The sequence below is a fragment of the Panthera tigris genome, chromosome A2, assembly GCF_018350195.1.
Source record: "Panthera tigris isolate Pti1 chromosome A2, P.tigris_Pti1_mat1.1, whole genome shotgun sequence".
Classification (NCBI taxonomy): Eukaryota; Metazoa; Chordata; class Mammalia; order Carnivora; family Felidae; genus Panthera; species Panthera tigris.
The window spans coordinates 9891484-9904057 of NC_056661.1; the positions used below are offsets into that span (position 1 = coordinate 9891484).

General features: G+C 60.2%; 1 protein-coding gene across 14 annotated transcripts in view; it reads right to left on the minus strand.

The window, feature by feature from the left end:
- Positions 1-64: 64 nt before the first annotated feature.
- Positions 65-12574, minus strand: part of RFX1 (regulatory factor X1) — a 32511-nt gene continuing 20001 nt past the window's right edge. For 13 of the 14 annotated variants that reach the window (XM_042978368.1, XM_042978362.1, XM_042978360.1 and 10 more), the window contains 14 exons: positions 12215-12309; positions 9012-9402; positions 6631-6812; positions 5506-5625; positions 5302-5417; positions 4919-5037; positions 4720-4829; positions 4246-4397; positions 4058-4155; positions 2619-2768; positions 2328-2536; positions 1767-1920; positions 1638-1683; positions 65-1500 (listed from right to left, as the gene is read on the minus strand). In XM_042978368.1, coding sequence (XP_042834302.1) covers positions 1331-1500; positions 1638-1683; positions 1767-1920; positions 2328-2536; positions 2619-2768; positions 4058-4155; positions 4246-4397; positions 4720-4829; positions 4919-5037; positions 5302-5417; positions 5506-5625; positions 6631-6812; positions 9012-9402; positions 12215-12309 — 2112 coding nt within the window. In that variant the 3' untranslated portion in view covers positions 65-1330. The remainder of the gene's footprint in view (positions 1501-1637; positions 1684-1766; positions 1921-2327; positions 2537-2618; positions 2769-4057; positions 4156-4245; positions 4398-4719; positions 4830-4918; positions 5038-5301; positions 5418-5505; positions 5626-6630; positions 6813-9011; positions 9403-12214; positions 12310-12574) is intronic. The other variant, XM_042978363.1, reaches the window with a different exon arrangement.

The window sequence follows — 12574 nt, forward strand, 5'->3', positions numbered from 1 at the left end:
GCTGCCGCTCGGGGCCCAGTTGGAGCCCCCAGCCCCGAGGCCCCTCGAGTCAGCAGTAGCCAAATATCACAGCGGAATTTATTGTGTTTTAAGAAAGACTACAAAAAGGTAGAAAACAGCTCGGCACACTAGACTACCACACGCGTGGACACTTTCACGGCCAGGAGAGGGGAGGCCCCGAGGGCAGGGGGGACGGGGTGGGGGTGGGCCACCCCAAAAGCTGTAGCACGCGGAGCACACAAAATAGTGATTTTTATACAATAGGTTCAGGTTTTTCTTTTTTTTCCTTTTTTTTTTTTTTTTTTTTTTTTTTGCTTTTTGCTTTTTGCCATAAACATCTATCTCACAGGTTGAAGACACTGAGAAAACCGGAACAGATAAGGCCATGATGGTTGGAAAAAAACCAACAAGTTACCAACTCCGCTCGGGCGGCTCACAAAAATCGCACAATAGTCGTGTGGGGGGCGGGGCGCACTGCACGGAGGAGAAGCACAGTCTCCTGGGAGAGGAGGAGCGCGGAGGTTCCATTACAAACCAGAGGCGGGCGGCCTGGGACACTGGGGTCTTGGATCTGAGGGAGTGGAGCCCCCAGCCTGGGCCGGGACGGGCGCGGGCACTTCTGGACCCCACTGCCGGCAGCAGGCCCCTCGGGGCTCCCACGCCCAGCCCCGCCTGCTGCTCTTTGGAAGCTGGAGGCGGCATCCCCCGGGCCACCCTACCCCCCGACCAGGCCAGGCAGTGCCCCCCTCTAGGGCTGCGGGGCAAGGGAGGGCCCAGCTCTGGAGAAGATGCGACACCCACGGCTTTAATTGCACTTATACCAAGGAGTGGGGAGCGGTGGGGTTGCTGGGGGAGGGGTCCCGGGGCTGCTGCTGACAGTGGGGGTCCCCAGGTGACGCCCACCTGTGCCCACCTGGGGCTCAGGGTTGGGCCCAGGACAGACTGTGCAAAGCCAGCGAGCTGAATAAGTTAACGGTTCCACAGGGGAGGGGGGGCCTGCCTGCTTGCCCCCTGGGATGGGAGAGGGAGATGCTGAGGCCTCGGAGGCCAAGGAGCCAAGCTGGCTGTCCCACGGGGCACCTGGGCACGGAGGCGGGTTCCTTAAGGCACGTCTTTTGTGTCAGTTTGCAGCTGCGGCTCCGCCCCGGCCCTGTGATTGGTGCCGGCCCCACTGGGGGCGGGGACCCCCTAGCCTTCCCTGTCTTGGAGGCCCCCATCCCGGCCCTGGCCGAGGCTGGAACGGTGACAGCGAAGCCACAGAAGCTGTGAGGGACCCTGGCGTGGATGGGCGGCGGGGGCGGGCGGGGCGGGGTGGGGGGAGGCCGCGGGCTTAGCTGGAGGGCAGCGCCTGCACGAAGAGGCCCCGTGTGTCTGTCCTTGCCAACTTGGCCGGCGGCTCCAGGGCGTCCGGGCCCAGCGCGGGTGACTCTCCGCCGGCCGCCAGTGAGATGTCCTGTGGCAGCTCGTCCTCGCTCTCCTCCTCCTCTTCCTCCTCCTCGTCTGGGGCACACAGAGCAGGTCCGGCTCAGCGTGTGGCGGCCGCAACCCCAGAGCACCGTGGGCACCTCCTCCGCCCCGATCCCCCTGGGTCACCGCCCCTTGGACTCAGGCCCTGGGTAGGGACGCGCCCCGCCTACCTTTGTCCGGGTCAAGGGGGTTCAGCGAGGTGGTCAGGTTGGCGAACTGCAAGGAGGCAAGACAAGGGGTGAGGGTCCCGCCAAGGGGGGGGGGGCCCGCCCGCGCCCTGGGCGCCTCGCCGTGCGCACCTCGCCCATGACGGCAATGGGGGTCTCGCCCTTGGCCTGGGCCACGCGGTGCTCGATCAGGTAGTACATGTACTCGTCGTAGAGCAGCCGGATGAGGTGGAAAGACCCAAAGCTGGCAGCGCTGCGCAGGGTCAGGTCCCGGATCACCATGGAGCTGTAGGCGGCGGCGGGAGAGGAGACCGTCAGGCCCGGCCCCGCCTCTCGCCCCCGTATAGTACCGCAAAGACCCCAAGCGCCGGCAAGCCCGGCGACCCGGGCCCGGCCTCGCGCTGGCTCCCCAAGGGCTTCCGTCAGTGACAGCAAACGGTCATCACCCAGCCCACCGCCAACAGGGCCTCCGCCTTCGTAAAAGGGCACCTGAGCCCCAGGGAAGGCGGGGGCGGGGGCGGGGGCGGGGGGGAGGTCTTCTCCCGTCCCAAATTCCCCGAGGAGGCGGGGCCTCTTGTGATCCCATTCTGACCCGCCCCCGGAGGGGAGGAGCCGTCCCTAAGCCCCCGCCCTCAGATCAGGGTCCTCCCACCCCGCCCCTTCCCGCCCGGATCGCGCAGGGCCCGAGCGCACCTGTAGAAGGACCACTTAAGGAGGAAGAGCTTGGCGGCCTTGGGGAAGCCGGCGCTGCCCTGGTAGGGCTTAAGCACCTGGCTCACGACGCCGTCCAGCCAGGCCGCCCACTGCTCCAGTGAGTTCTGCTGCTGCAGGGTCACCTTGAAGTCCTGCTCCAGACGCTGCACCACGCGGTCCTCGCAGCGGCACACCCACGAGGCCTGCTCCTGCAATACAGCGGGCACGTGCCCGCGGCTCAGCCACCGCCCCGGGGCCGCCCCGCGCTCACCGGCTCCGCCGCGCGCTCACCTGCACGTTGGCGAAGTCCACGCGGTTGAGGTCGCTCAGCATCTGGTTGATCTGCGCGGTGTTCTGCAGCACTGCCCGCGCCGCCTGCGCCAAGTGGTTGAGCGACGTGTAGCGTCGCAGCGTCTGCGCGAAGGCACCGGCCGCCGCCACCTGCGGGGCGGGGGGAGGGGGGGAGGCTTGTGGCTTGTGTGGAACCCACCTCCACCCCCGCCATCCCCTGCCCCACACACTGCAACTTCTCTGATCCTTTCTTTCTCCTGAAAGGGAGGGATGTATCTTGTCGTTTTTGTTGGGAAATCAAGGGGTTTGGGATTTTCAAACTTTGGGTGGACACCCAAAGTATGGGACAAAAAAAAAAAAAAAATCAATGCAATGTGTCTGACCAGATTATTTCTTTTCTTTTAAATTTTATTTGAGCGAGAGAGAAAAACTGTGCACACGAGCAGGGGAGAGAGGGGAGAGGGACAGAGGGAGGGAGGGGGAGAGAGGGGGAAGAGAGAGAGAGAGAGAGAGAGAGAGAGAGGGAGAGAATTCCAAGCAGGTGCCATGCTCAGCCCAGAGCCAGATACGGGGCTCAATCCCACAACCCTGGGATCATGACCTGAGCCAAAATCAAGAGTCAGAAGCTCAACCGACTGAGCCACCCAGGTGCCCCGTGTTATTATTATTTTTAATTAAAGGACACAATACAAACTCTGAGGGCACTGCCTAGAAAGGGCATTGCTTGGATTGTTATTCCTTTGAGTGTAAGGGAGGGTGGGGTTTTGTTCATCTCTGTCATTGCTGTGCTCCCAGCATTGAGAACCGTGCTGGCACACAGCAGGTGCTCAATAAATGCATGCTGAATAAATGAATGAATACATGAGTCTTGTCAGTTCTGAAGGGCTTCCCCCTGGATCCAGCTTCTACTCTTTCCACCCATCACCCCCCCTCCCCCCCCAGTGTGCAGTGCACTCAGGGGTGATGCTTCAGATGTCCGGTTCTGTACGACTGTCTTGTTACCATTTTAAGGACAACAAAACAACACTTTTCTTCCTTTTACTTTTTTCGCTCAAGAGCAAGCACGTCGCATCTAATCCCTCACATCTAAGCAGTGAATGTGCAGCATTGATGCAGAGGGCCATTATTCTGTTACCTTATAGATGGTGCTTTTTCCCCCCCCTGTTGAAACCGTCTGAAGAGAACTACTTCAAGCTGCATTTGGTTTTTATTTTTTTAAGATGTTGGATCGTGTGCAAAAATACCACCAAGGGGTTGCGTTTCAGAAGTGGGCACCTGAGGAAGCCGGTTTGTAAAGACAACACCCAAAGCTCACTCTGAGGGAACAGGAACTGCCTCTCTAACGGGGAGGGGAGACCAAGGCCCCCAGCCCACAGTTCCATGGCCAGGAGGGAGGAGCTGGGCTGTGCACCCAGGCTGGCCGCTCGGCCCGCCCTCACCTTCACACGCAGCATCTCCTCTGGGATGTTCACCATGGCGTGGGTGAGCCAGCTCTCCAGGCTCTTGGCAAAGTTCCGGATCGCTTGGGTCAAGGCACCTGTGGGTGGCAGCGGGGGCGTATCAGGACCGCAGGGGGGAGGGGGGAGGCGGGAGGGTGGGGGGGTGTGTGTGGCCGCGGCGCACTCACTGGGGATGGGCCGCAGCACGTCAGGGATGAGGATCTCCACCAGGCCCTGGTACAGCACGTTGTCACAGTGCTTGGTCCACTGCAGCACTGGCTCAAACTTGGAGAGGAGCACCAGGCTGGCCTTGGGCAGCCGCTTCTCAGCCTCGTCGTGCCTGTGGACACCCACCCCGCCCCTGAGGTCAGGCTGACACGGGCCCCGATGCCCCCGGGGTCAGACGGGCACAGGCACCCACCCGCTGCGGGGAGGAGACGGCCCGGCGAGGCGCGCCATCCCCCCGCGCCGTCAGGCCGACACACAGGCACGCTCCGGGGTGGGGGTCACGAGGCCACGTACACCCCCCAGACTGCAGGGGTTCGGGCAGATGCCCCCCTTCTACATGATGGCCGAGGTCTGGCTGCCCCGGCCCCGGGTGCTGCTGACTCACACAGTGCCCCACTTCCTTTCCTCCTCCCCACTCCCACCGAGGGACTCACACGGCCAGCGGAGGCGCCTCGTTGGGCTGGCTGAGGTTGTACCTCCAGAAGGTTTTCCACAGTGTCTCCACCAGGGTGAACTGCAGGTTCACCATGACGTCGACAATGGCCTGTTGGGGAGGCTGGATGCTCAGGGACGGGGCGGGCGTGGGGCAGCATGGCCTTCCCTCACCCCTGCCCACCCAGCCGGCTGCCCTACCTCACAGTGTTCCCGGTACAGGACCTGGAAGGCCTTGATGTCCCCAGGCCCGACGCCCTCGGGGAGCACTTTGCCCTGGAGGTCAAGCTCCGAGAAGTCAGGGAGACTCCTCGAGGCATCTGGAGGCGGGAGGAGACACCGTGAGGCCTTTATCCTCTACCTGCACGCAACCCCCCCCACCCCCCCGCCAGGCCTCTCCCCGGGATCGTATCAGGTTGTCATCAACCTCCTCCCCAGCAGGGCCCCCCCCCCCAACCCGCCGCAGGCAGTGGGGGACAATGAGGCTCTGCGGCAGGGGCGGGGGGACAAGGGAACCATGTGCATGCTCTCCGGAGGCCTCGGACCTGCCCCAGAGCCCGCCCCGCGGGCCAGGACACTCTCACCCAGAAACTGCTGGTACTGCTGCACCTGCGCGCTGATGTCCGACAGCCCCGCGGCCTGCTGCGGCCCCACAGCCACGCCGTTCGTCATGCCCTCCATCTTCTGGAGGGGCTTGAGCCTGCAGAGGGGGCGGTTGGGGCCCTGAGACAGGCCAGCAAGCCCTGCACCCCCCCCCCCGCCCACGCGGGGCCGCCCCTTCCCGCTACCTCTGCTTCTGTGAGAAGGGCTGGCCCCGCATGGCCATGTGCTGCTGGTCCTCCATCAGTCGCAGCAGGGGCGAGCTGGCCTTGATCCGCAGGCCGTAGTAGTGGTATTTGGAGTTGCCCCTGGGGGGAGGCAGAGGGTGAGGGCCAGGCTGCGCCCGGGGTGGGGGGGGGTGGAGGGCTCCGGTTGTTCGCCGGGCCCTTCCCGTCACCCCTGCCTCCTCTCCGCTTGGGGGACGAACAGCCCGGGGGCGAGACCCGTGTTCCACAGAGCCGAGCGGGCGCCGCGCTGGGGAAGGACAGGGGCTGTGGGTGCCAGGCGAGGTCCCCACGTGCCAACGGCCTTCTGGGAAGGCGGGGCCGGCATCGGAGGGCACGCCTGGGCCCCTGACGCTGGCACGGGCCGGGAGCTCCGCACGGACTCGTAGACTAATAGTTATAAGGACACCGCGGGCCCTGGCCTGAGCGCTCCGCACGCACAAAGGCCCGTGTTCCTCAGCCCTATCCCCTGAAGGGTGCTCCTGGCACCCTCCACAGACAGGTGAAGAAGAAACCGCGGCACAGAGAGACGGTCAGGCACGTGCAAGCGAATGAGGCAACGCCTAAGCTGGGAACTGGACCGGAGAGATGAGCAGGGCTCACCCCAGGGAGGTGTGGGCGTTGCAAAGGAGAAGAAGGGAAGAGTGGGTTCGTGGGATGGCTCCTTGTTCCTCCCTACATGAATGCACTCGAAGGCCCTGATTTAAGCACCAACCGTGTGCAGCTCCTGCATTTTAGCATTGGGAAGCCAGATCAGAAACAAGAGAAGGGAGTAACCCAGAGTCATGTTGGATGGTGCTCCTCTGTAAGGAGAAAATGCAAGCGGGGAAGGGGGCGGTCTGGGGAGTCAGGGAGGTGGGAGGTGGGAAGGCTGCAGTTTTAGTTAACGGGGCCAGGCGGCGTTTGAGGAAGAATACGGGGGAAGAGTGCGTGAAGGAGAAGGCGTAGCTGGTGCAAAGGCCCTGGGGTGGGAATGTGTGGGTGTGACAGGAAGGGGCCAGTGAGCGAGGGCGTGACAGGGGTAGCCGAGGCCCTGGAGAACTTGGGAGACGGGGCGGGCTTTGCGGCTGTCGGGGGTGGGCGGCCCACCTGGTGCCCAGCCGTCGGGTGCGCAGGCCCATGAACACGGAGCGGATGAGCTTGCCGAAGGAGGCGGCGTTGACGGGCTCCAGCTTCTGCTCCTGGCAGTGCAGCAGGTAGTGGCAGTAGAGGGTGCTCCGTGGCAGGCTCACACCCTCGGCCGTCTCATAGTTGTCTAGGAGCCACTGAACCTGGGGCCGGACCAGGGACCGAAGAGCATGAGGCACTGCTTTAGTTTCACTGTGAAGTGTTCTCTGTACCTATTTTCTTTTCTTTTGTTAATGTTTATTTATTTTTGAGACAGAGAGAGAGAGAGCACAAGCAGGGGAGGGGCCAAGTGAGGGGGACAGAGGATCCAAAGCGGGCTCTGCGCCAACAGCAGTGAACTCACGAACCCTGAGACCGCGACCCGAGCTGCAGGTGGAGGTTCGATTGACTGAGCCACCCAGGCGTCCCTTCTCTCTGTGCCCATTTCCAATTGTGACGCTGACAACCACGTTGTAGGTCACATCATAGCATAACCACCGGTGGGAACTAAATCTCATGGAACTCTCTAGAACTGCACCGTCCAACAGAGTTACCTCCAACCACACGTAGCTATTTAAATTCATTTATACTGAGTGGAAAAGGCCAATGTCAAAAGGTCATGTGGAGTATGATTCATAGAACATTCTCGAGATGACAGCATTATAGAAATGGGGAACAGATTCATGGTTACTGGGGGTTAGAGACGTTGGGAGGGAGGAGGGCGGGGGTTACCATAAGGGGTAGTTGGAGGGTGATATTTGTGGCAGTGGAACAGTTCTGCATCGTGATTGTAGCGGTGGTTTTCCAAATGGACACCCGTGATAAAAAAATAGAAGTAGACCCCCTGCGTTGTACCAAGGCCAGGTTCCTGGCTGGATACTGTACTGTAGTTATGTAAAACGTAACTAGTGGGGTAATCTGAGTGGGCGGGGTAACCTGGGTGAGCCGCCCACAGGGGTCTCCCTGTACTATTTTTGCGGCTTCCTATGAATCTACAATTATACCAACGTAGCGTAAGGAAAAACAAACAACTCAGTTCCTTGGTGACCCCAGCCACATCTTAGGCACTCAATAGCCACATGTGGCCAGAGGCCTCTGTATTGAACAGCACAGAGGGAATACTTCTATCAATGGGGAATGTCTAGAGGACGGCAGTGTTCTAGTGAAGCGTGTCTGCAAAGGTAAGGTAAGGACCCGTTACAGGGTCATGAAATCAGCTGGGTGGGTCACAACCAGCATTCGAACAACATAGACCTGAAGCCGGGCTACATGGGGGGTTATAAGGGAGGTTCAGCCTGCCTTCTGAGAAAGCTTCCGTCTCGGTTATGTGGTCCATGATGGATGGCTATGTCAAAGGGCGGTATTTATTTATTTAATTTAAAAAAAGCTTTTTTTAATGTTTATTATTTTGGAAGGAGAGAAGAGAGAGTGAGCAGGGGAGGGGAGGGGCAGAGAGAGAGGGAGACAAGGAATCTGAAGCAGGCTCCAGGCTCCGAGAGCTCTCAGCACAGAGCCCGATGTAGGGCTTGAACTCACGAACGGTGAGATCACGACCTGAACCGAAGTTGGAGGCTCAACCGACTGAGCCACCCAGGCGCCCCCAAAGGGCGGTATTTAAAATCGCTCCAGACCCCCGGGGGCACCTGGGTGGCTCGGTGGGCGAAGCGCCTGACTTCGGCTCAGGTCATGATCTCACAGTTCTTGAGTTTAAGCTCTGCATTGGGCTCTGTGCTGAAAGCTCCGAGCCTGCTTCAGATCCTCTGTCTCCCTCCCTCTCTCTCTGCCCCTGCCCTGCTCGCTCACTCTCTCTCTCTTTCTCAAAACTAAATAAATATTAAAAAATAAAAATAAAAATAAAAAAAATCACTCCAGACCCCAACTTCCAAGAGGACAAGGACCACCCTGAGACTACTAGGCCCTGATCCAACCACAGTCACAGGGCTAGTGAGAGGCCCGGCCCAAGTGACTCCATACAGCCCACCTCTGGGCAGAGAGAGGTTTTCTTGTCGCCTTCTAGATGGACAAAGTACCTTGCTCAGGGCAGCTCCCCCCATGCGGGTGCCTGCCTCTCCCTCCCCTTGCTATACGCCTGCCATCATCAGTTCTGATCACAGGAGACAACACTTCTTGGGGCCCTGGTCTAACAGCCTCATGCATATGAGCTGAGGCCCAGAGAGGCTGAGTAACTTGTCTGAGGCTACACAGCCAGGATCTGATCCCCGGACATCTTCATCTGAGGACTCCCGGGCAAGGGTGCGAAGACTCCTGCTGCCGGCGACCAGTGACCACCCACCGCCCGCACCCAGCACCTCCCCCCGCCCCCGGCCCCGCATGCCTTTTCTGGGGCCCGAGTTGGCACTTACGGTGGCTGGCGAGGCACGCGTGGTGTGGGAGTAGGACTGGCTGGCGCTGCCCAGCATGTAGCCGCCCTGGATCACATAGGTGCCTGCTCCGCTGCCGCCGCCGCCGCCGCCACTGCCGCCGCCGCCGCCGCCCCCGCCGCCGCCGCCCCCGCCCCCGCCGCCGCCACCGCCGGTGCCGCTGGCGCCGCCGCTGGCCCCACCCGCGCTGCTGGCGGAGCTGGTGACGACCTGGCTCCCGGACACGTACATGGGCACGGAGCCGCTGCTGGCCACCGCCTGGGAGGTAGCGGGCGTGCTGACCTGCGCAGCTGTGCCTGCAGCTTCGTAGTAGCTTGCGCCCGCTGTCTGCGTGTACAGCGGCGTCTCCGGGTAGGGGTAGGTACTGGAGCGGCTGAGAGGGAAGCAGAGGCAGGAGTCAGCGGGCAGGAGCTGGGCAGCCGAGGGGCGGGGCGGAGGGGGCTCCTGTGGCGCCGGGGCCCTCCCAGGATGGGAGCCAGAGGCCGCCAACATTTACCCATGCCGGACCAGGCACCACTCTGAGCGGGTGCCTGATGGGGCGCAATTTTCCATGTAATCCTCAGAACGGCCCCTGGCATGGGAGCCCACACCTCAGATGTGAAGAAGCCAAGACAGAATGGCTAGGTCACTTGGAATAGGGCACACACTTCACTCAGTTAAAAACAAAACAAAACAAAACAAAACAAAACAAAAGCAAACCAACTCATCGAGCACCTACTGTATGCTGGGCACTGTTGCAGGCACTACAGACCCAACAGTGGGTAAGAAAGAAAAAGCCCTGCCTGGGGGAGTTCACGTTGTCGCCGGGAAGCCAGAGGAGAAGCAAGCACAGAGGTGAATCAAGGGCATTGCAGAACGTGGTCGGTGCCCAGGTAGTAAACGAGGCGGGAAGAGGGGGCTGGAGAAAGGGGAGGGGTTCTACTTTCAATCCTGTGGCCACCCTGGGGGCCATTCAGCGATGACTTCTGGAGTGCAGAGCATATCCCTTTGAGGCAGAGGAGCGTTCTCCTCCAGCCGTCCCAGGACCCGCGTCAGATGATGCGGGGGCTCAAGGCTGCAGTTCATAGCAAGAGAGCAAAAACAACTGGGGTCCCTCTTTGGAGGACAGTTAAGTGAAAGGTGACAGAATCCTAAGAAGGGGTAAGAAAGAGGAAGATCTTGCCAAAGAAGAAGCTCCAGAACATTTTTTCAGGTGAACGAAAGAGGTGGGGAAAGGTAAGGATGGGGTTTCCGGAACAGGGGGGGAGACTGTGCCCCATTTCCTATCTATGTCTGCATCATGCGGGTGGAGGCCCCATGGATGGGGAGTAGGCATCTCACAAGACATCGTTGGACACAGTTTTGGTTTCTGAGTCCTCTTAACTTGTTAGTGATTAAAAACAACATCAAATTTTAAAAATCCAGAAAGGGAGCAAGGCCGGCCAGATGGGACCCGCCGCAGAAGGCTCTGTTGTAACAGGCTCCTGAAGGAAGCTGGGGAAGGAGACTTGCAGGCCTCCAGGGCGGCAAGGAGAAGGCGGGGGGAGGGGCAAGGGGGGAGGGGAGGGGGGGGAGGCTGGTCACCCGAAGTGGGCGCCCTACCTGTTGGACACCAAGAGGCAGCTCTTGACTGCGGCATCCTGGTCCACGTCTACTGAAGTGGCACTGGGTGGCACCAGCAAGTGCCCTCCACCCCATCCCCAGGCAGGGACCACAGCCAGCCCAGCCCAGCACCCCACCCCACCCCACATCTGGAGCCACACGTGCTCGAAAAATGTTGCTCTGGCAGCAGTTTGCTGCATGATTGAACGAATGTGTGCATCTCTGGACAGAGCCAGAGCCAGAGGTGCAGGGACTGTGGCTTTGGCCAGGGAGGGGGTCCAGGCTGGCAAAGGGCTGGGAAGCCGGTTAAAATCCACTGCAAGAGACAGACAGGGGACACAGTGCTACTAACAATTTCACCAGAATCCGATGGCGGTGATGGGCTACATGTGATCCCACACGCGATAACCACAGAGGGGAGAATTCAAACAGAAGCAAGGACAGACACTGCCAGGGGAGGCAGAAGGAGCCAGCCCGGCACCACAAGGCCTGGGCTTGTGCCTCCCTTCTACTTTCTGGGGGCCCTATGGGGGCCACTCTTCTTTCCGGAATGCCCTGTATGGTCCCTACCCACTCTGGTTAATTGCGTGGCTAAGAGACTGGCAGCACGGGATAAGTCAACGGAACTATGAGGTAGCTGGAGGCCGTCGACCATGACTCAGGTGCCAGGGTCAAGCCCCCTGGGATAGGCCACAGCACCACGATCCAGGGACTGAGTTGCTCTACAAGCTAATCCCCAGCATCACGCCCTTATGGGACAGGTGGGTGGGCGATGTAAGAAAAAAGGTCAGACACAACGCAAAGAAAACCGAATGAAGCTTCCGACAATTAAACCGACAATCACCGTGATCCTGGAACTATTACTGTGAAGGAGGAGAGAGCAAAGGTGGTGTGAGGGGTCTCCCGGACAAGAGTGAGCCAGAGCGGAGGCTCGGGCAGGCCTCGGGCATGGCATCTGCCTGACGTGGCAGGCGTGCAGGGCACGCAACAGCAGGGAGAGGAGGGCCCCCAAGTGTCGGCCGGGCGGGCACCGGCTACGTCGTTCACGCCATGTCTGCACCGTGGAGTATTATGCAGCTGTTAAACAGGGTGACTGGGACCCGGTCAGAGAAACAGGCAAGAGCTTTGAGACACACAACTGGGAAGAAATAAAGGACAGAACATTCTGCCTGTTTCTGAACAAAAAAGGGGCTAGTTTCTATTCTCAGGGTGCCTCTAGGAGGAAACAAAGAAACTGGTCACAGCACTGCCTTTGGAGCAAGCTTGGGAGTCAACAGGGAAGATTTCTTTTTCTTTAACATTCCCTACTAATTCAGAAAGCTTGTCTTATAAAAATTAAATTTTCTTTTTTTTTCTTTTCTAAAAACCAGGCCCATCTGACCCCAAGGTCTTAAGTTATACTGGGATGCCTTTCCCAACCTGCGAGGGTCCCCTCTGCTCTGCCCCTGCCTGATGGCTGCTGGTTATCCTGGGGAAGCACCTATCACCTGTCACCTGAGGCCTTGAAGGCTGGCTGGTCTGCTAGGGGCAGGGACTCTCAGGCCTCAAGTCCCAGCAGCAGGGTCCTGAGCCGACCTAGGCCCCGCCCCCCCCAGCCCACTCACATGGCACTGGCCGTGTAGCTGGCGTCACCACCCTCCACATACTGCACTTGGCTGGAGTACACGTGTGGGACGGGCACCTGCTGGAGCTGCTGCACCTGGTGTGGGAGGAAGGGCACACAGAAGGTCAAGGGTGGGGCGGTTCCTCTGCCTCTGTCTCTGTCTCTAAAGGGCTGGTAGCTGTCCAAGCTCGCAAGGACACCTGGCTCCCCGGCGGGGAGGCTGCGTTTCTGGACTTTCTGAACACATCCTGGACAGGGCCAGGGGTCAGAGGCCCGGGGGTTGTGGCCTTGGTCAGGGCTGGGAATCGGGCGGAGCTGTGTCAGAAGCCAGGACTCTGTGCTTAGGCTACGGACGGCAAGG